Raw genomic sequence first — 25,070 nt, forward strand, 5'->3', positions numbered from 1 at the left:
ACCCAGCCACGTCCCATGGGGGCCTCTGCAGACAGCCCTGCTCCAGGTCTGCAGGGCTCTGGGCCAGGACAGAGGCCAATAGAGCTGGCTGTTCCCCTAACACAGACCTCGAGCACAGCTCTTCCACCTTCCTGACCTCTGCCCACCTTCCTGCCCTCTGCCCAGCCCAGTGGCAGTGGCTCCAGGGCAGTGCCCACTGCAGGCTGCTGCAGGGCTCTGGGTACTGCCACCACAGCCCCAGCCCCTCTGAAGGGAACACCAGCTCCTGGGGCATAGAGGGCTCAGCCCCACAGATGGAAACATCCATGGCAGAAGCATACAGAGATCAGCGTACCCTGCTGTGGTGTCCCCTGCTCTTCTCTGCAGCAGATCCTCAGAGGCCTGCAGCCCCTCCGTGCCATCCCTGTGGGTCTGCAGGCAGCTCCTGCTGCCCGTGGGCCAGGGCAGCCTGCCCCGAGCTGCTGCAGCCAGAAAGGGGTTTGCTGGTCCCATTATGTCTCTGCTCTGCTGAGAGCGGGATCCAGAAAAAGAATTTGCTGTAGGTTCATTTATTTTGTTTAAATACACAGACAGGCTGGCTCCTTGTTTATGCAGAGCCTCAGGGTCACACAAGATATGTTGGTACTTAAGTGCAAGGGGATGAAGAATGGCATTTCTTTGTGGAAAACGGTATCACAAGGGGAAAATGAAAAAAAAAGACATCTAGAAGTAAAACCAGGCTTAGCCTGTCATGACATAAACCACAATTCATGTGTAGAAGAAGCAAAAGAAGCAGTCTATAGCTGCTGAAGGGTCCAATTAATTTCCTGAGCAAATCCTGATAAACACCCATGACATCATTTTCCTAATGGCACACTTGAGCTCCTGGTTTCTCATGCTGTAGATGAGGGGGTTCACTGCTGGGGGAATCACCGCATATAGAACGGCCATTATCATGTCCAGGGATGGAGAGGAGATAGTGGGAGGCTTCAGGTAGGCAGATACACCAGTGCTAACCAGCAGGGAGACCACGACCAGGTGAAGGAGGCACGTGGAAAAGGCTTTGTGCCGTCCCTGCTCAGAGGTGATCCTCAGCACATCCCTGAAGATCTGCACATAGGACAGCACAATGAATACAAAACACCCCAAAAACCGAATGCCACTGAATGTGAGAAGCCCAGTTTCCCTGAGGTAGGAGTCTGAGCAGGAGATTTTTAGGATCTGGGTGATTTCACAGAAGAACTGGTCCATGGCATTGCCTTGGCAGAGGGGCAGGGAAAATGTATTGGTAGCGTGCAGCAGAGCATGGAGAACCCCACTGCCCCAGGCAGCTGCTGCCATCTGGGCACAAGCTCTCCTGTCCAGGAGGGTCTCGTAGTGCAGGGGCTTGCAGATGGCAACGTAGTGGTCATAGGACATGACAGTGAGAAGAAACAAATCTGCTGACATGAGAAAAGGAAAAAGAAAGACCTGTGCAACACATCCTGCATAGGAAATGGTCCTGGTGTCCCAGAGGGAATTGGCCATGGCTTTGGGGACAGTGGTGGAGATGCAGCCTAGGTCAAGGAGGGCGAGGTTGAGGAGGAAGAAGTACATGGGGGTGTGGAGGCGGTGGTCGCAGGCTACAGTGGTGAGGATGAGGCCGTTGCCCAGGAGGGCAGCCAGGTAGATGCCCAGGAAGAGCACGAAGTACAGGAGCTGCAACTCCTGTGTGTCTGCAAATGGCAGGAGAAGGAACTCGGTGATGGAGCTGCTGTTGGACATCTGATCTTCCTGGACAAAGAGGACTACCTAAGGAAGAAAAGACTGTGATAATTAAGAGAGACATCTCTGAGAAAAACCTACTCCACTTCTCACTGAAATCCCACACAGTGACTTTCCCCTTTCTGAGACCTTTCTGCTGCTCTGTTGCTTGAGCTTTGGATGGTGCTGGAAGAAGGTGCCACTGGGAGCAGGGGACACTGCTGTGCACAGTGGAGGAGTCACGCCGGTCCTACAGGTCTAAACATAAAGAAATCAGGAGTGATCTCTGATTAAATCTACCTCTGATGTATGTGGACTTCCCAGCATTACCACTCTCAACACTCTTGATTGCCAAATGGCATTTGTGGTTTAATTTCTTCCAACTGCACGTGTGAAACTCTTCTAAGTTTTTTGAGGGTAGAAAACCCTGGCATTTTTCCTACATTCCAGGTGAGATTTTGTGAATGTCCTTAGTGCAGTGAGGATAGGCAGTCTTTCCATCTACCCTGGTCTCAGCCAAACTCCTCTAGGGCTCAGTCGAGTTGCCCATATAGAACTGCTCAATGATTGTGGCCTTAAGAATGTCTGGGAAAATGATTCATTTTTTTCCTTCCCTCCAGACTGCATTGCCTCAAGCCCCAGAGTTTAGACGGGGTTTGGGTACCTTTCTCCTAAGGACAGCTCTGCGTGGTGGGACCAAGAGGGTCAGAGCTTGAGCTACAGCTGAAAGCCAGATCTGCAGGGAGCCATAAACCAAAAACAACAATAGGTGTAGGAGCAGTGAGAAACAGCAGAGGGCTTCTGCCAGGGGAGGCAAGGCCAGGGAGGGACTGACAAGAACTCAGGAGACTGCTCTGCTGGAGGTTCTGCTGCTGAGGTTATGAGTCACGTCCTTGTAGTGGGTTTACGTGGCAAGGTTTTGGTAGCAGGGAGCCATAGGGGTGGTTTCTGTGAGAAAGATCTAGAAGCTGCCCCATGTTTGGGAAAGGCCCCATTGTTTTCCAGATCTGAGCCAATAAGCGATGTTGTTTGCGCCTCTGTGAAAGCATATTTAAGACAGGGAAAAAACGCTGCGTCACACAGCAGCTGGGAGTGAGAGAACAGCCTTGCAGGTGCCAAGGTCAGTGTAGAGGGAGGGGGAGAGGTGCTCCAGGCGCCAGAGCAGAAGTCCCCTGTGGCCTGTGGTGAGGACCATGGTGAAGCAGGATGTCCCCCTGCAGCCCATGGAGTACCACGGTGGAGCAGGGTTCCATGCTGCAGCCCGTGGAGGAGACCACGGTGGAGCAGGTGGCCCTGCACCGACAGAGGCTGCCGCCTGTGGAAGACCCCTGCCGGAGCAAATTCCGAGCCAGACCTGTAGCCCGTGGAGAGGAGCCCACGCAGGAGCAGGTGATCTGGCAGGAGCTGCTGCCCGTAGGGGAGCCAGGTTGGAGCAGTTTCCTCCTGAGGGATGGACCCCGTGGTACGGACCCATATCTGGAGCAGTTCTGAAAGAGCTGCTGCCTGTGGGAAGCCCATGCCGGATCAGTTCATCAAGGACTGTATCCCGTGGGTGGGACCCCACAGCACAGGGGACGAGAGTGACCGAGAAGGAGCGGCAGAGAAGAAGTGCTGTAGACTGACCATAACCCCCATTCCCCTGTTCCCCTGCGCCGCTCGGGGGGAGGAGGTGGAAGAGGGTGGATGGGGGGGAAGGTGCTTTTGTTTTTTTCTTTTTTCCTTTGTTTTCTCACTTCTCTCGCTTGTTAGTAATAGGCAATAAATCTTACTATCTCCTTATGCCGAGTCTGTTTTGCCCGTTACAATAATTATTGCATGATTTTCTCATCCTTATCTCAATCCTTGAGCCCTTTTCACATATTTTCTCCCCATTCCTCTTTGAGGAGGGGGAGTGAGAGAGTGGCTGTGGTGGAGCTCGGTTGCCCACTCGAGCGGAACCACGACACTGAGCCGAAAAGAAAACTGAAAGCAGAGGCTAAGGAAAGATGAGAGTGAAGTTCCCTTTGAAATTCCCTTGGTGTGCTGTGGAGCTGTGAGCAGGCTGCCGCAGGCAGCAGCCTCCTGCCAGCAGCAGGACCCTGCCCTGCCGGGGGGGCTCCTTCCACCCGCAGCTTCTCCCCGCAGCGCCCTGGGCAGCTCCCCGGGCAGGCTGAGTGCTGAGCCTGGCAGGCGGCAGAGGCCCTGTCCCAGCACACAGCCCCTGGGGCACAGCAGGGACCCTGCTCTGCACCACAGCCCTGGACACCCCTGCCTGCACCCCCAGCTTCTCCTGCCTCCACGAACTGTGGCTGCATTGCCCTCCAGCCAGAGACTTACCGGGTGCACGGCTGCGAAGTCTTATCCCGCAGGGAGCTCCATGCGTTCTTCCACTTCTCCCTGTCTTTAAGCACTGTGTCTCTGCAGGCAGTGCCCCCAGCCCTGCTGCGCTGTGCAGAGGAGCTGCTCCTGGGCAGAGCTGTTTCTCTGCAGCGCTGCCCGCTTGCCAGGAGCTCCCCTTGGGCCCAGGAGCCCGGCCCAGCTCAGCAGCAGAGGCCCAGCCCAAGGCCTCCGTTGCTCTGCCCCCAACCAGGCTCCCTGCACATGGCCCTGGGGCTGCAGGGGAACCTGCTGGCAAACAGCCTGAAGGAATCCCTCAGCTTCTCTCCCTCACCTGGCACATACACTTCTTGACAGTAGGCTCATTTCTCCTTTTCAGGAAGGAATCCATTTCTTTGTACATCTGTGTGCAGTACGGTCAGGGGTTGTAGTCTTGCCTTCAGCATGCCACAGGTCTCCTGAAATGAGAGAGTTTAAATCCTAAATCAGGATGGGTTCCTCCTCCACTGTGGACACAGACAAAAGTGGTCTCCTGCAGGCAGATCTGGCAGCCCAGCTGCAAGGGGCAAGCTGCCCCTCCACCTCAGCCTCTTCTGTGGTCTCTACCTTCTCTGCAGGCACAACGCCGTGGGCCATGGGGAGGCTCTGGCAGCCTACAGGAGAGCAAGGCATCCATCCTAGACCATTCTCCCCACTCCCCTTTTTGTCTGCAGCGCTGCCCTACTCCTCTCTCTCATCATGACATGTTGAGGGTACGTCTGCCCTTCCCTCGTGTACCACCTCTGGCTCCTGCATGGCAGACTGGGGGATGGTGGTGAGGCCCTGGCATGTACCCCAATTCACTCTGTAAAACCCATCTTTCTTTCAGAAGTGAGTTCTATGCAGTGAAGAGTTCAGGCACACCGAGGGGCTGTTCCATCCCAGGTGCCTTTGCTCCCATCTTTTGAAAAATCCAAGCCCCAGGACAAGCCTCAAACCCAAACATCTTGGAATGGTTCCCAACAGCAAAAGCATGTTGGTATAAGGGGACCATAGTGGTATCTCCAGGGCTCCACTTCCTTTATTCCATGGCCTTTGCCGCCATTTGGAGATGTCCCTGATCTGTTCCTGATCCCAAAAAGAACTGGGCAGAAGGAAAGTGACAGTTTCTCAGGACAAGAAGGGAAATCTCTCATGTCTCTCCTGAGCTGTGCCATCTCCATGCTGCTGACCTCACAGGCCTTCAAATGACACAGGCTGATGTCACAGGGGGTGCACTGCATCACCAGGATATCGTCACTGGAGCAGCGGCAGTGCTGGCACTTCCCTGCAAGGCCTGGTCCCTGCTGGGCACTGCTTGGGTGCTCCCTACCGCTGTCCTTCTGTGGCCAGGAGTGGGGTCAGCAGGCAGTGTCACCATGACTGTGGCAGTGTGCCGCTCTGTCAAGCACCAAGTAGCATTTCAGGAGAATCCAGCCCTACTGCTTCTTCTGCAACTAAATGTCCACTTTTCTGACCCTGTCAGGCTTCTCATGCATTTGACATCACAAAGAAAAGGTGGTGTCTCCTTCCTAGGGAGGAATAACTCCAAGCATCAGTACAGGCTGAGTAGAGGGGGAGGATCACCTCTCTTGGCCTGCTGGCAACACTTTTCCGAATGCACCCAGGATCCCATTGACCTTCTTGGCCACAAGGGCACACTGCTGGCTCATACTCAGCCTGCTGTCCCTGAAGACTCCCAGGTCTCCCTCTGCAGATCTGCTTTCCTGCTGGTCAGTGCCCAGCCTCATCTCTCCACCCTTCAGGAGGACTACAAAGGTGTTTCCCTTACTGTGCACAGTAAGGGAAAGTATCAATTACTGTGCTGTAGGTGCAGCAGGCAATAGGCCTTGGATTGAGCCTCAGAAGACTCAAGCAGATCAATCCAGTTCACCCATGAGCTAAGACAAACACTGTGAGTAGAGTGAAGGACACTTCGAGCAGAGGAGGTGGGCGACCAGCATGGCTGAGCAAGGACCTGCTGCTTAAACTGAGGGAAAAGAGGGAAATGCACAGAAGTAGAAGCAGGGTTGTATAGCCTAGAAGGAATACAGGGGTGTCATCTGGAGGTGTAGAGACAGCTGATGTGGTTGCTGAGCCGCTCTCCATCATAATTTGAAAAATCATGGCTGTTGGGTGAAGCCCCCAGTGACTGGAAAAAGGGAAACATGACTCCCATTTTTAAGAAAGGGAGAACATAAGAGCTGGGGAACTACAAGATGGTGAGCCTCATCGCTGTGCCTGGGAACATCAAGGAGCAGTCCATTCTGGAACACATCTGAAGGTATGCATGAGATAAAGAGGTGATCTGAGACAGCCAGCATGGTTTCACCAAAGGCAAATTTTGCCTAGCCAATCTGGTGGCCTTCTATGATGGAGTGATGGCATCAGTGGATGTCGTGTTAAGGGGTGTAGCTGATTAACCGTTACGGGCCCAGTCAGATTCAGGGTACTGAACCAGTCGGACATTCAGCAAAAACACATTAACCGTCTGGGGGTCCAGTCAGACATTCACCATCAACGCATTAATGGTCTGGGGGTCCGTTCGGACATTCACCAAAAATGCATTAACCGCCTGGGGGTCTGGTTAGATTCAGAACACTGAACTATCACGGATAACCACCCTCACCCTCGTTGCACTTAATGAGAGTTATCACAATGCAATCAAGTATGGTTTATTACAGCAACAGATAATCAGGTTCTTTTGGATTGCCGGCAATAGTGACTGTCTGCAAAAGCAAGCTAGTATGCATAAAATACACAGGTGTTATAGGTGTTACAGATGTTACAGGTGTTATAGGTGTTGTAGGTGTTATAGATGTTACAGGTGTTATAGATGTTACAGATGTTACAGGTGTTTACAGGTGTCACAGGTGTGCAGCCTAGAAATAAACACATTAAAAGGATCAAAGACTCTATAGATATTTATAAGCAAGTATTCAGATCTCACCCAAAGGTGTCCCAATGGGGGGGGAAGAGAGGCTCAGCCCGTCGACTGATCCCAGGAGTCAGGAGGTCCTAAGGATGTTGTATTTCCTCGGGATGGTATCTCCCCTGACGGTGGTATCTTCCCTAACATCCCCTCTCTCTTGGGCCAATTTATATTATTTTCTATCTTTTAGGTGGAGCTTGAGTGGCTCTAGTCAAGCATATCTTAGTTATGATTGGTGTAAAGTTTTCCCATCTCCGTTTAAAGTAATAGGCTCCGAGAAATTCAGAGCACATGCTCAGTGAGGGGTGGTCGCACCTTGGAGGCGGGTAGCTTTTGGGATGGAGGTGTGTTTTGGTATTATAATGATATTATAATGAGCAAAAAGTACACTAGGGTACAGCATTTGTCAAAACATGACAGGTCTTTGGCTTAGGGTGGCAAAAAGTGCAGCTTTGTGCACAAGAACAATCGAGGCCCCACCTGATTACAGAGCCTAGCCGTGGTGTCTCCACTCCACTCTACGCTCCGTGCTGTTCCTTAGAGCTAGCACACCAAGTTTCCCCAGCGCGATAGCATCAAAGGTTGGGAGCCTAGGGAACGCTCAGATAATGCAGTTATGCCCTACCCTGAAAGCCTCTTCAATGCTGTACCTTTTCCTTAAAAATGTGAATGTTGGTTTTATTTTCCTAGTTACTTCAGGCATTTACACCACAGTGGAGAAAGGAAGGGCTACGAATATCATCTACCTGGACTTGAGCAAAGCATTAGATATGGTCCCTCACCACATTTATCTCTCTAAATTGGAGAGGAATGGATTTGAAGGATGGACTGTTAGGTGGATCAATAATTGGTTGGCTGGTCGCAGCCAAACGGTTGTAGTCAACGGTTCTATGTTTGGGTGGAGGCTGCTCACAAGTGGTGTCCCTCAAGGGTCGGTCTTGGAGCTGGTGCTCTTCAACATCTTTATCAATGACACAGATGATGGAATCCAGTGAATCCTCAGCAAGTTTGCAGATGACACCAAGCTGAGCTGTGCAGTTGATACAATAGAGAAAACGGATGCCATCCAGAGGGACCTGGACAGGCTGGAGAAGTGGGCCCATAAGAACCTAATGAGGCTCAACAAGGCCAAGTGCAAGGTGTTGCACTTGGGCTGGGGCAATCCCAGGTATTTATGTAGAATGGGCAAAAGAGAACTTGAGAACAGCCCTGTAGAGAAGGACTTGAGGGTCCTGCTGGACGAGAAGCTGCACATGAGCCAGCAGTGTGTGCTTGTTGCCTGGAAGGCCAACTGTGTCCTGGGCTGCATTAAAAATGGTCAGCAAGGAGAGGGAGGTGATTGTCCCCCTCTACTCTGCTCTTGTGAGACCCCACCTGGAACACTGCGTACAGGCCATAGGCCCCCAGCACAAGAAGGATGTGGAGTTCTTGGAACGGGTCCAGAGGAGGGCCTCGCAGATGATCAGAGGGCTGGAGCACCTCTCCTGTGCAGAAAGGTTGGGGGAACTGGGCTTGTTTAGCTTGGAGAAGAGAAGGCTCTGCTGAGACCTCATTGTGGCCTTCCAGTACGTGAAGGGAGTGTATAAACAGGAGGGGGAAATGCCTGTTCATATGTGTTGGTAGTGATAGGACAAGGGGGAATGGTTTTAAAGTAAGAGAGGGGAGGTTTAGACTAGAAATTAGCAGACCTTTTTTCACTCAGAGGGTGGTGAGGCACTGGAACATGTTGCCCGGAGAGGTTGTGAATGCTCCATCCCTGGAAGCATTGAAGGCCACCTGGATGCAGCTCTAGGCATTCTGCTCTAGTAGTTGGCAACCCTGCCCAGAGCAGGGGGATTGAAAGTAGATGATCTTTAAGGTCCTTTTCAACCCAGGACATTCCATGATTCTATAATGTTTTTCCTCCCAGAGTCACATCCCAAAGAGGCACCAGCTCCCAGGGAAACCTGACCCTGGATTGTCCCCCATAGCAAGGAGGTATGCCTAGAGAAGGCCTAGGGATAAGGGCATCCCTAGCGTCAGGACCCAGGAGTCCTGGCTGCCACAATGTCCCCTGAGCTCAGAGGGACACTCAGGCAGGAGTCTCAAAACAGCAGCCACCAGCCTTGTCCAGCCTGCCTTTAAAGCCCAGGACTTGCAGCTTTGGGCAGCTGACAGCCCATGTGACAGATCTTAGGGAAGGGACTCCTGACACCCTTACCTTTGTGGGAGAGGTGTAGGAACACTGGGAACAGGGAAGTAAGGACAGAGGTGATGGTCACGCTCCAGCAGCCCTCCGTCTCGCCTACTGCTGGCCCTCAGCTCAGGAAAAGGGATGCCCGCCCTGGCTCCTCAACCACAGCTCCTCTGCAAGGTGCTCCTGCTCCTCCGCCCGTCAGCGAGGGTCGCCCAGTGCAAGCTTGCTGCCTGCTGACCCTACTCCTGACCACAGAAGGACAGCGGTAGGGAGCACCCAAGCAGTGCCCAGCAGGGACCAGGCCTTACAGGGAAGTGCCAGCACTGCCGCTGCTCCAGTGACGATATCCTGGTGATGCAGTGCACCCCCTGTGACATCAGCCTGTGTCATTTGAAGGCCTGTGAGGTCAGCAGCATGGAGATGGCACAGCTCAGGAGAGACATGAGAGATTTCCCTTCTTGTCCTGAGAAACTGTCACTTTCCTTCTGCCCAGTTCTTTTTGGGATCAGGAACAGATCAGGGACATCTCCAAATGGCGGCAAAGGCCATGGAATAAAGGAAGTGGAGCCCTGGAGATACCACTATGGTCCCCTTATACCAACATGCTTTTGCTGTTGGGAACCATTCCAAGATGTTTGGGTTTGAGGCTTGTCCTGGGGCTTGGATTTTTCAAAAGATGGGAGCAAAGGCACCTGGGATGGAACAGCCCCTCGGTGTGCCTGAACTCTTCACTGCATAGAACTCACTTCTGAAAGAAAGATGGGTTTTACAGAGTGAATTGGGGTACATGCCAGGGCCTCACCACCATCCCCCAGTCTGCCATGCAGGAGCCAGAGGTGGTACACGAGGGAAGGGCAGACGTACCCTCAACATGTCATGATGAGAGAGAGGAGTAGGGCAGCGCTGCAGACAAAAAGGGGAGTGGGGAGAATGGTCTAGGATGGATGCCTTGCTCTCCTGTAGGCTGCCAGAGCCTCCCCATGGCCCACGGCGTTGTGCCTGCAGAGAAGGTAGAGACCACAGAAGAGGCTGAGGTGGAGGGGCATCCTGCCCCTTGCAGCTGGGCTGCCAGATCTGCCTGCAGCAAATCACTTGTGTCTCAGTGTCCACAGTGGAGGAGGAACCCATCCTGATTTAGGATTTAAACTCTCTCATTTCAGGAGACCTGTGGCATGCTGAAGGCAGGACTACAGCCCCTGACTGTACTGCACACTGATGTACCTGATGAAACCTCATCTCTTTCCATGTGCTGAAAAGCAGCTGGACTACAACATGCATTTTTCAAGAGGAGTGTCAAGACACAATTTTTCATGTTTGCAAGTCCCAGATCCTGGTGAACATCAGCTAGGTTGGCCCATCTGGCACCTGTGCACAGAAGCTGTCTCCAAGAACCCATAGAAAACATTTGGAAGGTTTGCACAGAGCACTGTCACTGTCCTGTGACACTCAGTGATTAAAGGCCCCCAGTATGACATGGGGTCATTGCACTCAACTTACTCCAATGGCTTCTATAAGACTTTCCCCAATTCTTCAGCCTGACTGCAGAGATTTACCTCCTGCCATGCTGTCACCCTGACTAACTGACATTTTGACCCTCATCCAAGTGCTCCGCCAACCTGCTGCCCATCCCATAGAGGAGTGGCTCCTTCAAATGGAGGACAATATCCTGTTGTTCATCCCCCCATCCATATGTCCCTATCCAGCACAGCACCCCAAGCTGAGGGACATGTCCCCTGACACCTCAGCAGCTCTTCTATCAATGTCCCAGCCCTGTGACAACAGATTGGGATCCAGCTCCTCCTGCCTGTGCCCCAGGGTGAGGGCATTGGGGCACATCTGGGTTATGTGTCCTGCTTGTAAAGAGGGCCAAGAAACAGGATAAAGAAAGTTGATACCAAGCCTATAAGGAGAAATTAGCATGCTTTCAAAAAGTGTGTGTGGCAGGGGAGGGAAGAAACTCCAGGGATTACTTCAGGCCATTTCCCATCAGGTTCCCCTGCAGCCCCAGGGCCATGTGCCAGGGCAGGGCCTCTGCCGCCTGCCAGGCTCAGCACTCAGCTTTGCAGTGGTGGCCTCCGTGGTGGTTTTGCCAGGGAGGACATCTGCCCATGTGCCAAAAGGACCTACTACCACCAAGATGCATTTGGTGTTTCAAGCTGTCACTGGCAGAGGTCTTGCAAAGTCTTTCTGCAGTTGTGCCCAGGGACCTTCACTCCATTGGTCCTGGACTGGGGCTTTCACTTCAGATGAACCTGTGTTGGTTGTGTTCATATTAATGCCTTCTAATTTCCCTAGTTGGAAGGGGACATATTCCCAGACTGGAGCAAGATGTTGGGATCTGTCACAGCCACTCGAAGTCACCTGCTCTAGAGTCTTTCAGTCTGAGTTTGTCACACATGACCCAGCATGAGTTTCTCAGGGTCCCAACAGTCATTTTAAGTGTGGGTGTTGTGGTTTGACCCATCTGGCAGCTAAGCTCCACAGAACCATTCGCTCACTCACCCCCCTCTGTCTCTGGGATGGGGGAGAGAAGCAGAAAGAAATGAAAGCATGTGGGTTGAGATAAAGACAGTTTATTAGGACAGAAAATGGACCTATTCTAACAGATCCAAACCCTTCTTGTGCTGGGAGCTGCAGTCCTGGAAACAGCACACCATGTTGGGCTTCACCCAGGCAGAGCAGAGTGGGGATCATCACTTCCCTTGACCTGCTGGCCACTCATCTGTTGATGCAGCCCAGGATGCAGTTGGCCTTCTGGGCTGCAAGAGCTCACTGCTAGCTCATGTTGGGCCTTGCATACACCCGAACCCCCAAGTCCCTCTCTGCAGGCCTGCTCTCAGTGAGTTCTTCTCCTAGTCTGTACTTACATCGAGGATTTCCCTGGCCCAGTGTGATGTGCCTCATATCCATGCACTGCCTGCCTCTACCGAATAGAGGTGGGACAGACCTTGGCTCTCTGAGAAGCTGTCACTTGCTCATAAGCACCAGGTCTGTCAGAGATGCCCTCAGGGGTGCCCGTTAAGTACCAGCTGTGAATGGCCAGAGCTGTCCTGTGGGTCCTTTGCTGCCTGTGTCAGCTCCATGCTCCAGTGGTGCTGGGCATTGCTGGCATCTCAGGTAGAACTTCAGGCCTGGAATTGGCTATTAAATAGAGCAGCTGCCCTGAATTTCATTAGGCAATGTAGGGATGTCCATGAGACAAGTGCCGTTACAGTCCCTGGAGATGGAGGGAAAACCAGATAGAGAAGACGGAGAGAGAGACTCAGCTCTCCCTGTGCCACAGTTCTCCATTGGGTCAGGTGGATGCCTCTACATGCTGCCCTGAGCCTACTGAGGAGGGACAAGTTTAGTTGTCCAAAATGGGTGCATTTGCTGTCATTTTAGCTGGCCAAAGGCACTCCCCAGCAGCCTCCAAGGGGATGCCCCCAGGTGCTGCCCTGTCCCTCATGGTAGCTCCATGAGAGCCCGCAGATGCCTGCACATACCTCTGCCCCCTGACATGTCACCAGGTGTTTGCAACCCTCTGATTTCCTCCATCTCCATTAATGATCCTGGAGATGAGACAAGGAGCTCATCTTCAGCTGCCCATGTTATGCACACTTAAACTGAGTGCAGAGGAATCCCAGCTCCCATGGGTTTGTGCCAGGCATGGGAGGGATCTGAGTCCCATTCCAGCTGCCCCAGGACAAAAACCCAACATGAGATGTTGGGTTAACTGACTCTGCTGAATCCCTTCCTGAAGCAGGGGGTTAAAGGAATTACTTTTATGACCATGTCTGGGTGTCCCACCATCAACTGGGAAGAGAAGAAAAGACTGCTACAGACAATTGTTTTTGTGCTAAGACAAAAGAGCCTACTGTCAATAAGTGTGTCTGCCCAGGTGAGGGCTGGAGCCCCAGGGATTCCTTCAGGCTGTTTGCCAGCAGGTTCCCCTGCAGCCCCAGGGCCATGTGCAGGGAGCCTGGTTGGGGGCAGAGCAACGGAGGCCTTGGGCTGGGCCTCTGCTGTTGAGCTGGGCCGGGCTCCTGGGCCCAAGGGGAGCTCCTGGCAAGCGGGCAGTGCTGCAGAGGGACAGCTCTGCCCAGGAGCAGCTCCTGTGCACAGCACAGCAGGCCTGGGGGCACTGCCTGTGGCTGGCACTGGGAGGGGAGAGAAGGGAGATAGAGGTTACGGGCTGCGTGAATTGAAGGGATATTGAAAGCTCGATGGGAAATGAATGCTTGCAGCACATTACAGAGTAAGTCTGTGGCAGAAGGAAATGTCAGATAGGCCAGGCCCTGAGTGCTCTCTTTTCATAGGCTGGCAGCAGGCTTCGCAGCCAGGTTGCTGAAAGGGGTGTCCAGGTCTGTGGTGCAGAGCAGGGTCCCTGCTGTGCCCCAGGGGCTGTGTGCCGGGCCAGGGCCTCTGCCGCCTGCCAGGCTCAGCACTCAGCCTGCCCGGGGAGCTGCCCAGGGCGCTGCGGGGAGAAGCTGTGGGTGGAAGGAGCCCCCCCGGCAGGGCAGGGTCCTGCTGCTGGCAGTGGGCTGCTGCCTGGGGCAGCCTGCTCACAGCTCCACATCAAATCAAGGGAATTTCAAAGGGAACTTCACTCTCATCTTTCCTTAGCCTCTGCTTTCAGTTTTCTCTTTTTGGCTCAGTAGAAATAGCAAAATATAATGTTAATTTCTAGAAAAGCCTGACAGTCCTAAGGCATCCTAAGGAGTTTGCAATGACCCCCAGCAAGTCCCTTTCCTGCCCCTCAGCCCATAGAAAGCTCCACCACCTGTGCAGTGTCAGCAGGGTGTGTGTGAGCTGGTATCTAGGATGTGCCCCCAGCGAGCTGCCCCTGGGCAGAGCCCTGCTGCCAGGAGGTGTCTGCAGGTCAGAGCTGAGCACCCAGCGGGTGGGATGGGGGCTGTGAGCTGCAGGCAGGAGGTGTGGGGACAGAGACCCAGCTGCAGGCAGGGACAGCTGCAGTCAGCACAGCTATGGGTAGCGAGTGAGAGGGAGATGCTCCCAGTGTCTCCATGGCAGAAGGGATTTGGGCATCTCCCTGCCATCCTTGCGCTGGAGACACCTTCCCTGGAGCAACCCCCTCCTTTCATTTCTCTCGCACCTTACACCTCCAGCCATAGTGTCATCAGGACTTCTGCTGGGCTGCAGGCTGCCGTGCACAAGGGCACAGCTCTGCCCTAGCAGCTCTGTGTTATCTAGCAGCCCCATGGAGAAGACACATCAGTCCTAAGGCCATACAAATGCTGCTGGATGGCTGAATGCGGGCAGCTGCTGTGATCCCTCCGTGTCCATGGTGAAGAGCAGAGAGCTGAGACCCTCCTCAGGTACACTGAGATGGGTGAGGGGTTTGGAGATTTGCCCTTTGAACCTGTATTCCTCTGCTCTCAGCAGCATCCAGGTTCTTTTCAGGGGAACACCTGAGTATGACCATCCTCCAGAGGTGCCTGTACAGAGCAGCTGAGACCAGGACTGCTGGATATACCAGCTGCCCCCACTCTGCCTTGGGGGACTGTCTCTTTGCCTCACAGGACCCAAGATGTCCACGGGTGGGCAGTACAATTGACAAGTGTAAAGAAACAAACCAAAACATGCAAAAACCCTTGCTCTGCATTTGGATGAATTTCGAGAAAGAGTTCTGATAAACTCCTAGTTTTGCGAAGCACACTTCATCTGAGATCACGCCGTGTTCCATTTGTATACTGCTCTAGGGCAGGAATATCTCCTGCAGAGTCCCTTGACTCCTGAAGCATCGGTTTGATATCAAACAGAGAACCAGTTTTCCTGAAAGTGAAGAGGCAATTTTTTTTTTTCAGGTTACTATAAGAAACAGAGTAGGTTTTCCTTACAGAGGTCTACCCTAGAATTTAAACCCTTCTTCCTTCTTGGACAGGCCTCCTTATTCAGAGGCAGCAGATCCCCATTCGCAGGAGGATCAGATGTCCAACAGCAGCTCCATCACCGAGTTCCTCCTGCTGGCATTTGCAGAGACACGGGAGCTGCAGCTCCTGCACTTCACGCTCTTCCTGGGCATCTACCTGGCTGCCCTCCTGGGCAACGGCCTCATCCTCACTGCCATAGCCTGCGACCACCACCTCCACACCCCTATGTACTTCTTCCTCATCAACCTCGCCCTGATTGACCTGGGCTGCATCTCCACCACTGTCCCTAAAGCCATGGCCAATTCCCTCTGGGACACCAGGGCCATTTCTTACTCAGGATGTGCTGCACAGGTCTTTCTGTTTGTCTTTTTGATCTCAGCGGAGTATTTTCTTCTCACTGTCATGGCCTACGACCGCTACATTGCCATCTGCAAGCCCCTGCACTATGGGATCCTCCTGGGCAGCAGATCTTGTGCCCAGATGGCAGCAGCTGCCTGGGGCAGTGGGGTTCTCCATGCTCTGCTACTCACTGCCAATACATTTTCCCTGCCCCTCTGCCAAGGCAATGCTGTGGACCAGTTCTTCTGTGAAATTCCCCAGATCCTCAAGCTCTCCTGCTCAGACTCCTACCTCAGGGAAACTGGGCTTCTCACATTTAGTGGTTTTGTATTTTGGGGTTGTTTTGCTTTCATTCTTTTTTCCTACGTGCAGATCTTCAGGGCTGTGCTGAGGATGCCCTCTGAGAAGGGACAGCACAAAGCCTTTTCTACATGCCTCCCTCACCTGGTTGTGGTCTCTGTTTTTATAAGCACTGCTGCATTTGCCGGCTTCAAGTCCCCTTCCATCTCCTCACCATCTCTGGATCTAGTGATTACAGTTTTGTACTCAGTGATGCCCCCAGCAGTGAACCCCCTCATTTACAGCATGAGGAACCAGGAGTTAAAGAACGCCATTTGGAATGTGTTATTACAGATATTTTTCAGTAATCGTAAAGTTCTCATCTCTCTCCCAAAGTGACTCTCAATATATCCCATTCTAGCCTTGTGTTTCCTTGTTTTATGTTAACATACTTTTTTTTTTTTTTTTTTTTTGCAATTATTATTTTTTGTATTGTTTGTGCTTCTGCTGTTCTTAGACCTGGGGTACATCTTCACCACTGTCCCCAAAGGCATGACCTATTCCCTGTGGGACACCAGGGCCATCTCCTATGCAGGATGTGCTGCACAGGTTTTTCTGTTTGTTTTCTAGATACCAGCAGAATATTCTATTCTTACCGTAATGTCCTATGACCACTACATTGCTATCTGCAAGCCCCTGCAATATGGGAGCCTCCTGGGCAGCAAAGCTTGTGCCCAGATGGCAGCAGCTGCCCGGGGCAGTGGGGTTCTCCATGCTCTGCTGCTCACTGCCAATGCATTTTCCCTGCCCCTCTGCCAAGGCAATGCTGTGGACCATTTTTTTCTGTGAAATCCCCCAAATCGTCAAGCTCTCCTGCTCATACTCCTACCTCAGGGAAGCTGAGCTTCTCATAGTTTGTTCCTTTTTGGCCTTTGGATATTTTGTTTTCATTATTCCGTGGTTGTTTTCTGGTTCTCTGATTTCACTGTTTTCTGGTTTGGGGGTGTTTTGTATTCATCATGTTGTCTTATGTGCAGATCTTTAGGGTTGTGCTGAAGATTCCCTCTGAGCGGGGATGGAACAAATCTTTTCCACGTGCCTCACTCACTTGGCTGTAGTCTCCCTGTTTATGAGCACTGGAACTTTTGCATACCTGAAGCCCCCCTTCATCTTCTCCCCATCACTGTATCTGGTGGTGGCCATTCTATACTCACTCAGTGGTGCCCCCAGCAGTGAACCCCCTCATCTACAGTACGAGGAACCAGGAGCTCAAGGGTGCTGTTAGGAAACAGATTTCATGGATGTTTCTGAAAATTGATAAGCTTGCCCTTTTTCTCTACAAATGATTTCCTGAGTATTTGTTTCATTATCGTTATATATTCTTACTTTTATCTTCAGTGTCATTTCCTTTCATTAGTTCCTGAATAAAAATTGTATTTCTCTAGTGTACAGGGAGGAATAAAACTGCTCTGTTTATTATGTTACTTTGTCTGTCTGTATGTCAGGATTTTCTCTCTCCTACCATCTATTTAATAAAACATGATCTCCCCTATGAATTGCCTGAATCTGTTTCTCTTTTTTTCAAAGCTGGTGCCAATAACGTGGCCAAGTGGTATTGTGGTTTCACAACGATGGGCAGCTCAACTCCACAATGCCACACTTTCACCCCCCATCCTCCAAGGCACAGATGGAGAAAAGAGAATGGAAAAGGGCTCCAGGGCTGATTTAAGGGATAGAATGATAGAATCATAGAATATTCTGAGTTGGAAGGGACCCATAAAGATCATCAAGTCCAACTCCTGGCACCACACAGGTCTGCCCGAAAGTTTAGACCATGTGACTAAGTGCACAGTCCAATCACTTTTTAAATTCAGACAGGCTTGGTGCAGTGACTACGTCCCTGGGGAGCCTGTTCCAGTGTGCAACCACCCTCTCACTGAAGAACCTCTTCCTGATGTCCAGCCTAAACTTCCCCTGCCCCACCATTCCCACATGTCCTATCACTGCTGTTTACAGAGAATAGGTCACCTGCCTCTCCATTCCCCTTTGTGAGAAAGTTGTAGACCGCGATGAGGTCCCCCCTCAGCCTCCTCTTCTCCAGGCTGAACAGGCCCAGTAACCTCAGCTGCACCTCATACGTTTTCCCCTCTAGGCCCTTCACCATCTTTGTCGCCCTCCTCTGGACACTCTCCAACAGTTTAATGTCCTTCTTGTACTGTGGTGCCCAGAGCTGCACACAGTACTCGAGGGGAGGATGGAGCAGTGCAGAGTAGAGCAGGACAATCAGCTCCCATAACTGTTCTTGATGCATCCCAGGGTATGGTTGGCCTTCCTAGCTGCCAGGGCACACTGCTGGCTCATATTCAACTTGCTGTCAACCCCAACCCCCAGATCCCTCTCTGCGGTGCTGCTCTCCCAGCGTCTCGTCACCCAGTCTGTACGTATAGCCAGGGTTGCCCCGTCCTAGGTGCAGGACTTGGCACTTGCCTTTGTTAAACTTCATGTGGTTGGTGATTGCCCATCTCTCCAATCTGTCCAGATCTCTCTGCAAGGCCTTTCCACCCTCATCTGAGTCCACAACTCCCCCAAGTTTGGTGTCATCAGAAAATTTGCTCAGAACACTTTCTAGTCCTAAATCATTTATAAAGACAATGAAGAGGACTGGCCCTAAAATGGAGCCTTGAGGGACCCCACTAGTGACCATCCACCAGCCAGATGTGGCCCCATTTATCACAACTCTTTGGGCCTTGCCCGTCACCCATCGTATAATGTTTTTATTTAGCTGTATGGTGGACATTTTGTCCAGTAGGATCCTATGGGAAACTGGGTCAAAAGCCTTGCTGAAGTCCAAAAATATCACATCAGCTGGTTTCCCTTGGTCAACAAGATGGGTGATCTTATCATAAAAGGAAGTCAAATTTGTTAGGCAGGACCTACCCCTCATGAGCCTATGTTGGCTGGGACCAATGACTGCATTGTCCCCCAGGTGCACCTCAATGACTTCAAAAATCATCTTCTCCATAAGTTTCCAGGGACTGATGTGCTGGATAGGCAGATCACTCACCAATTGCAGTCATGGGCAAAGCATACTTAATGCAGGGAGATTAAGATAATTTATTGAGTGTTACTAGCAGACTAGAACAGTGAGAAACTAAAAGCAAAAGACCATCCACCGCCTTCTTCCTCCTCCCCCTGATTAGCTCAGGGGAACGGGCAATGGGAGCTGCGGTCAGTCCATGACACTTCATCTCCGCTGCTCCTTCATGATCACTCTCTGCCCATGCTCCAGTGTGGGGTCCCTCCCATGGGATGCTGTACTTCCCAAACTGATCCTGCATGGGCTTTTCACAGGCAGAAGCTCTTCAAGAACTGCTCCAATATGGTCCATACCACAGCATCTATCTGTCAGGAGCAAACTGCTCCAGCATGGGTCCCCCATGGGTGGCAGCTGCCCTCTGACCCCCTGCTCCTGTGTGGGCTCCTCTCCAAAGGCTGCAGCTCCTGCAGGGCCTCTCCATGGGCCGCAGACTCCTCCAGGCCACATTCACCTACTCCACAGAGGGCTCCTCCACGGGCTGCAGCATGGAGATCTGCTCCATGTGGGACCCTTGGGCTGCAGGGGGACAGCCTGCTCCACCAGGGGCCTCTCCATAGTCTTCAAGGGAACTTCTCTTCTGGTGCCTAGATCCCCTCCTGCCCTCCTTCTGCACTGACCAGGGTGTGTGCAGGGCTGTTTCTTTCTACATTTTCTCACTCCTCTCTCCCAGCTGCTGTTTCAGAGCAGTATTTCTCCTTTCTTAAATACCCTCTTACAGAGTTGCAACTAGTATTGTCCATTCGCTCAGCTTTGGTCAGGGATGGGTCACTTTTGAAGCCATGTGGAATGGGCTCTTACCTGGCAGGGGGCAGCTTCTGCACCCTTCTAACAGAGGCCACCCCTGCAGCACCACTGCTACCAAACCATTGCCACGTAAACCCAATACAAGCAGCTGTACCCCAGAAGGCCTGCTGCTCCGGAGAAAAAAGGCTTGTCATCATACTGCGAGATGTGAAAGACCAAAGGTAGGACTTAAAAGTTACCCGTCAGTGTCTATTGGCAGTGGAGATGGAGAATGGTCACTGAAGTACTTCTCCAAGGCTGTCCCACATGTGGCAGGACAGAGGACATCCTCCAGCAGAGGCATGTGGAGATGTGTAGAAAGGCCAGGCTATCTTCATGAGCAGCAGCTGCCCAGGGTGGGCAGTGACTGGAGCCCCACAAGATGAGAGATGACCCAAGGAGTGTAATATCACATCAGGCAATTATTACCCTCCTAAAAGTATCAGAAAAAAGCTCTCAGTTTGGATATAGAGGTAACAGGACTGGAACAGAGTGATGACCATTGTGCTATCCCTTGTCAGTGCTGGTTCAAAGCCTGGCAGCACTGTAGGCACCTCTGTGTGTCATCCAGCTCAGAATTTGGGTCAGATGAACTATTTTTCAGTTCTCATAAACTCTACTGACTGTTTCCCTGTTGACCCAAATGGGACTGTAGTTACTGAGTCATGCAGGCTCTGGATGGGATATTCCTCCTGCAATGAGCTCTTGGAGGAACTCTGCTCACCACAGGCTCTCCCCATACTTATGGTCCTACACCTCTCACAGAAAGAAATCACCCTGCAGTGCCTGTCCACGGTTGCTCCAACTCACAGCATTGGCTCTTTGTGGCCTTTCTGACTTGTGTATCTTTTCATCCTGATGAGAAACGGTCTTGTCCAGATCTTGACTTTATTGGATACCCCAAAAAGACTGGAACTGCATTATATGTAGGATTTCAGAGTAAGAAATCAAAAACCGCATGAACCTCACACAGGAGAAACTCCCCTCTGGAAATGTGACTTGTGCTACTGACCATAAAGCCACATAAGGCTAGCTTGGTAAGACCCAGTCATCCCTTTTTTATAGGCACTGAAGCCACATTAATTTGTATGAATGTAGAGGCCTGCTCTGGAGTGGCATGATACCATCCTTTTTTCCTTGCTATCTGTTTCCAGCTGAGCTTTCTCTCCAGGTCCTTTCTGGGTGTGGACTGGGGGCAGAAAGCATGCAAAATTGGAGCTGGATCTCTCAGGGCTGCCTCCACCTTTTAGCTAACACTGGATGCAGAAAAGGTGTTGGGACCCACAGAGGTGGAGATGCAGAGAAGCCTTCTCTGTTGCTCCAAAATAAAATTAAACACAGACTGATTTTTCTCATTTTCTGTGTTCTTCCATTTTTTTGTTTGTTTGTTTGTTTTTAGCAGTTTTCATTTGAACAGCTAAATCTTATTCCTCAATTTCTGTACTTTTGAAAGACATGTAATTATTCTGGAAGTTGTTCAGATCCTCTTAATGTTGTTACTGATGTTGTGAGTGTCTGGGGAGAAGCACTGGTAGCACTAGGGTTGCCGACTTCTCTCCTAGGATTGCTCACTGACTGACTTATAATGAGGTAGGAGCAAGAGTGATGGAGTAGTGTCCAGAGAGCCCCGTCCAGGTGCTTTCCAGGGAAATGACAAAGAGAAAATGAAGTCACCTCTGTCTACTGTATCACCGACTGAGAAGAGCGCACCTGTGTGCTAGCTCCTGACAATGGTAAATCTCTTTTGCCGTGCTCTGAAGTGCTGAGATGCTGTGCTAGAACAGCCACTGCTAAAAGCAGCTGCAGGCATCTGTGGCTTGTCTGGGCTCAGAGGAATGGGTTTCTTTCAACTTGGAGCAATGCTGCTGGTGAGACTGTCACTATGTAAGGAGTACTCCACCAGTTTTCCTTGAGCAATGCTAGCCCAAGCCGTGCTCTATGTGTGATCATGTGAAGCATTGAGATATCTGGGCATTAAAAAGCATACATGTATGTTACAGGTTTAGGGAAGAAACAAGGAAACAATGCTGATATATGGAAAATCTGCCTCTAAATGGTTGTTTTCAGTTACAAAACTTGTTTACGATAAATGCAGGGATCTCAAAGTATTTCAGGAAATAAAAGTTTTTAATTTTCCTGCTTATTTGCATGTGTAAATAGGTAGGTTAGGAAGCAGATTATGGCCACTTCTTCCTCAGATGTACACTAATTTTATCTTGGAGATTTTGAATAGTACTTCTAGGAGAACTCCAAAGACAAGACATAGAAATAGGCAGGCATGACAGAAAAAGAAAAGAATGAAATCAAGCTCTCGGATCACGTCTCTGGGGATTCATTTTTCAGTTGAAAAAAATATATATATCATTTTTTCCTTTCCTTTCCTTTCCTTTCCTTTCCTTTCCTTTCCTTTCCTTTCCTTTCCTTTCCTTTCCTTTCCTTTCCTTTCCTTTCCTTTCCTTTCCTTTCCTTTCCTTTCCTTTCCTTTCCTTTCCTTTCCTTTCCTTTCCTTTCCTTTCCTTTCCTTTCCTTTCCTTTCCTTTCCTTTCCTTTCCTCTTTTCTTTTCCTCTTTTCTTTCTATTTTTTTTTTTTTTTTTTTTTACAGAGCTTAAGAAGACTTTTTGAGGCGAGTTAGCAATGGTTAGAGACATGCAGCAAGCATCCTCAGTTCTCTCTGCTTGGAATAGAACATTTCTTCCCCATGTCAAACTGATACCTTCCAAAAGCTTTCACCTGAGTCTGTTATTTCCAGGAAGCAACCTGCAATTGCAAGGGCTGCTTGCTTACAGCTCACGCCTTTCAAGTGTGATCAGCAACATCGTTACACTCTGGGAAATGGGAAATGCAAAAGGGAAGGCTTGGTTTTCCAGCCAGCAAGAGCATCGCTCTGCTCTGTGAGGGCTTGCAGTGGACTGGGAAGCCTTGCTTTGTTGAGATCAGAGTGAGTAAGCCTTTGGTTGCGTTTGTAAGCCTCCAGAAATCCAAGAGACAGAACAGCAAGGTCAAGCAAGGGAACTAGATGGAGCATATTCAGAAATTATATTAGCCTGCCCTGTTTGCCCCACCTTTAATTACCTTCCTCTTTGGATCCCTTGAAAGCTATTTGAGATTGTGTTGTGATTGCTTGCATAATGCCCCTTTTTAGCCCCCTGACAGCTTGTGATTCCTGCACAAGTAGCTATCTTTCTGCCTCATTAAAATGTCCCAGGGATGCATCAGTGTCCTTTACTCATTGACAGGTAGAAGTCCGTTTTACTTTTGATGGAGTTCACCCATCAGCCATGCAAAAAATTTGGATCTAAGGTAGTGTCTCTGCTCTCTGTGTGGTGGACAGAGCTTCAGGGGATGAGTTCTTATCCCTGAGGAAAACTGGGATGAATCTCTCTCACTGAAGTCTTGCAGCAAATCTTCGCCTTGCCTTGCCTTGCCTTGCCTTGCCTTCACTTCCCTTCACTTCTCTTCCCTCCCCTTATTTAAATCCTCTCTTACAAAGAAAACTAAATTTCTCTTATTCATATGACAATTAGCTGTCATTCAGGCTTAACGATTTTATTCTGACCGTTCCTGACAAGCAAGAAACTCAGGTACTAGGGCTGCCTAGGATGGAGATAATTTTCTTCATAGCAGTCCCTGTGGTGCTATGTTTTAGGTTGGAGTTTAAAACAGTGTTGATGACATACCAATGTTTTGGGTATTGCTGAGTAGAGACTGCACAGCATCAAAGCCTTCTCTTTTTCCCACTCTGCCCCTACAGTGTACTGGCCATGGCCGGACAAGAGTCAACGGGCACACAACCAGGACAGATGACCCAGACTGACCAAAGAGATATTCCGTGCCATGTAATGCCATGTTCAGCAATAAAAAGTTGGGGGACTAGGTGGTGGGGAAGGTAGGCATTGCTTGAAGGCTGGCTTGTTTTGGTTTGTTGGTTTGTTTTCTTTTTCCTTCCTCTAACCCTAGCTTATTAAACTGTCTTTGCCTTGACCCATGAGTTTTCTTGCTTTTGGCCCTTCGTTTTTCTCCACCATCCCACTGAGGGGGAGTAAGTGAGTAACTGGGTGGGGGCTTAGCTACCAGCTGGGGTCTGCCCACCAGACCATGTTAGATTTCCATACACACATGCAGATTTTGGTCAAACTGTCCTAATACTGCAGTCATGTGTATGCTGATGTTTGTTGCTTGTCGCTATACTTGAGGTATACAGGGTGGTGGATGGGCCATAAGCATCCTCTAACAGCATGTTGTTGGCATTGATCCATGTGGAGAAAATGCCCCAGAGAAAAGGCTTGGATAATCACACCACTGAACCTGGATTTCTTCTTTGGGGATTTTCTGACCACCCTTGCCTACCCAGCGTGTGCTTCACAGTCTTCCTGATCATCTACCTCATGGTTCTCATTGGGAACAGCCTGATTATGCTCATCACAGTGATGGACTCAAGCCTCCACAACCCCATGTATTTCTTCCTGAGAAACCTGTCCTTCCTGGAGATCTGCTACACATCGACTACTCTACCAAAAATGTTGGTAGCTTTCCTGACGGGAGATGGCAGGATCTCCTTTCTTGGCTGTGCTGCCCAGCTGTATTTCTTGACCATGCTGGGAAGCACTGAATGCCTTCTCTTGGCTGCCATGGCCTTTGACCGCTACGTAGCCATATGTGACCCCCTGCGCTACAGCCTCATCATGAATGGGGGGTTCTGCATCAGACTGGTAGTGGGGGCGTGGATGGCCATCATGCCACTACAAGTAGGACAGACCTATCAGGTGTTCACCTTGCCCTTCTGTGCATCCCATGACCTTCATCACTTCTTCTGCGACGTCCCCCCTCTGTTGGAACTGGCCTGTGCAGACACTTTCTGCAACCAAGTGACCCTGCACACTATCATCTTCGTAGTCGCTGTCCTTCCCTTTTCCATGATAGTTATTTCTTACACTAAAATTATCAGGGCAATTCTGAAAATGCCTTCAGTTCTGAGCAGACACAAAGCTTTTTCCACCTGCTCCTCACACCTTGGGATTGTGACTCTCTTTTATGGTTCAGCCATGCTTGTGTCCTTTAAACGCCGGTCACGGGACTCCGCAGACACCGACAAATACCTTGCCCTGTTTTACACAGTCGTGACCCCCATGTTTAACCCAGTCATCTATAGTCTGAGGAACAAGGAAGTTAGAATTGCCCTGAGAAGACTCCTGTGGAGAAAGTGATATGGCAGAGTATGTGAAAGAAGCCCAAATTGTACCAAAAGTCCCAATGAGGCATTTGCCTGTGTGAGTGTAGGCATCAAGAATCAGCTCAGACAAAACTGATACGTCAGTCTCAGGTGGCTGATGAGAGAAAGGGTGGGGCTGAGGGGTAGGGATGAAGACTGTGCATGGAGTACTTGGCAGAAAAGGTCTTGACTTCCCTACAGGCTCAGAGTCCCTTAGGAGATATTCAGGACCAATATCAGTTGTAGATTGTTGATATCACTTTCTCTGTAGGCAGACAACTAAATAAACAGCAGAAAGAATAAATCTTTTCCTATACTTATTCTT

The 25,070-nt window shown here is 50.6% G+C and overlaps 3 protein-coding genes across 3 annotated transcripts; 2 read left to right on the top strand and 1 right to left on the bottom strand.

The window, feature by feature from the left end:
- Positions 1–798: 798 nt before the first annotated feature.
- On the bottom strand, positions 799–1,743 carry LOC311216507 (olfactory receptor 14A16-like; the record flags this gene model as incomplete). Its single annotated transcript, XM_084298033.1, has 1 exon — positions 799–1,743. One exon carries the CDS (start codon positions 1,741–1,743, stop codon positions 799–801), a length of 945 nt encoding a protein of 314 aa, XP_084154159.1.
- A 13,351-nt stretch (positions 1,744–15,094) lies between these two features.
- Positions 15,095–16,054, top strand: LOC311216508 (olfactory receptor 14C36-like; the record flags this gene model as incomplete). The annotated part of the gene is made up of 1 exon (XM_084298034.1): positions 15,095–16,054. One exon carries the CDS (start codon positions 15,095–15,097, stop codon positions 16,052–16,054), a length of 960 nt encoding a protein of 319 aa, XP_084154160.1.
- A 7,747-nt stretch (positions 16,055–23,801) lies between these two features.
- LOC311216585 (olfactory receptor 10AG1-like) lies at positions 23,802–24,740 on the top strand (the record flags this gene model as incomplete). The annotated part of the gene is made up of 1 exon (XM_084298118.1): positions 23,802–24,740. The coding sequence occupies one exon, from the start codon at positions 23,802–23,804 to the stop codon at positions 24,738–24,740; it is 939 nt and encodes a 312-aa protein (XP_084154244.1).
- Between the last annotated feature and the right edge of the window lie 330 nt (positions 24,741–25,070).

This window comes from Netta rufina (assembly GCF_964035555.1).
Source record: "Netta rufina genome assembly, chromosome: 18".
Classification (NCBI taxonomy): Eukaryota; Metazoa; Chordata; class Aves; order Anseriformes; family Anatidae; genus Netta; species Netta rufina.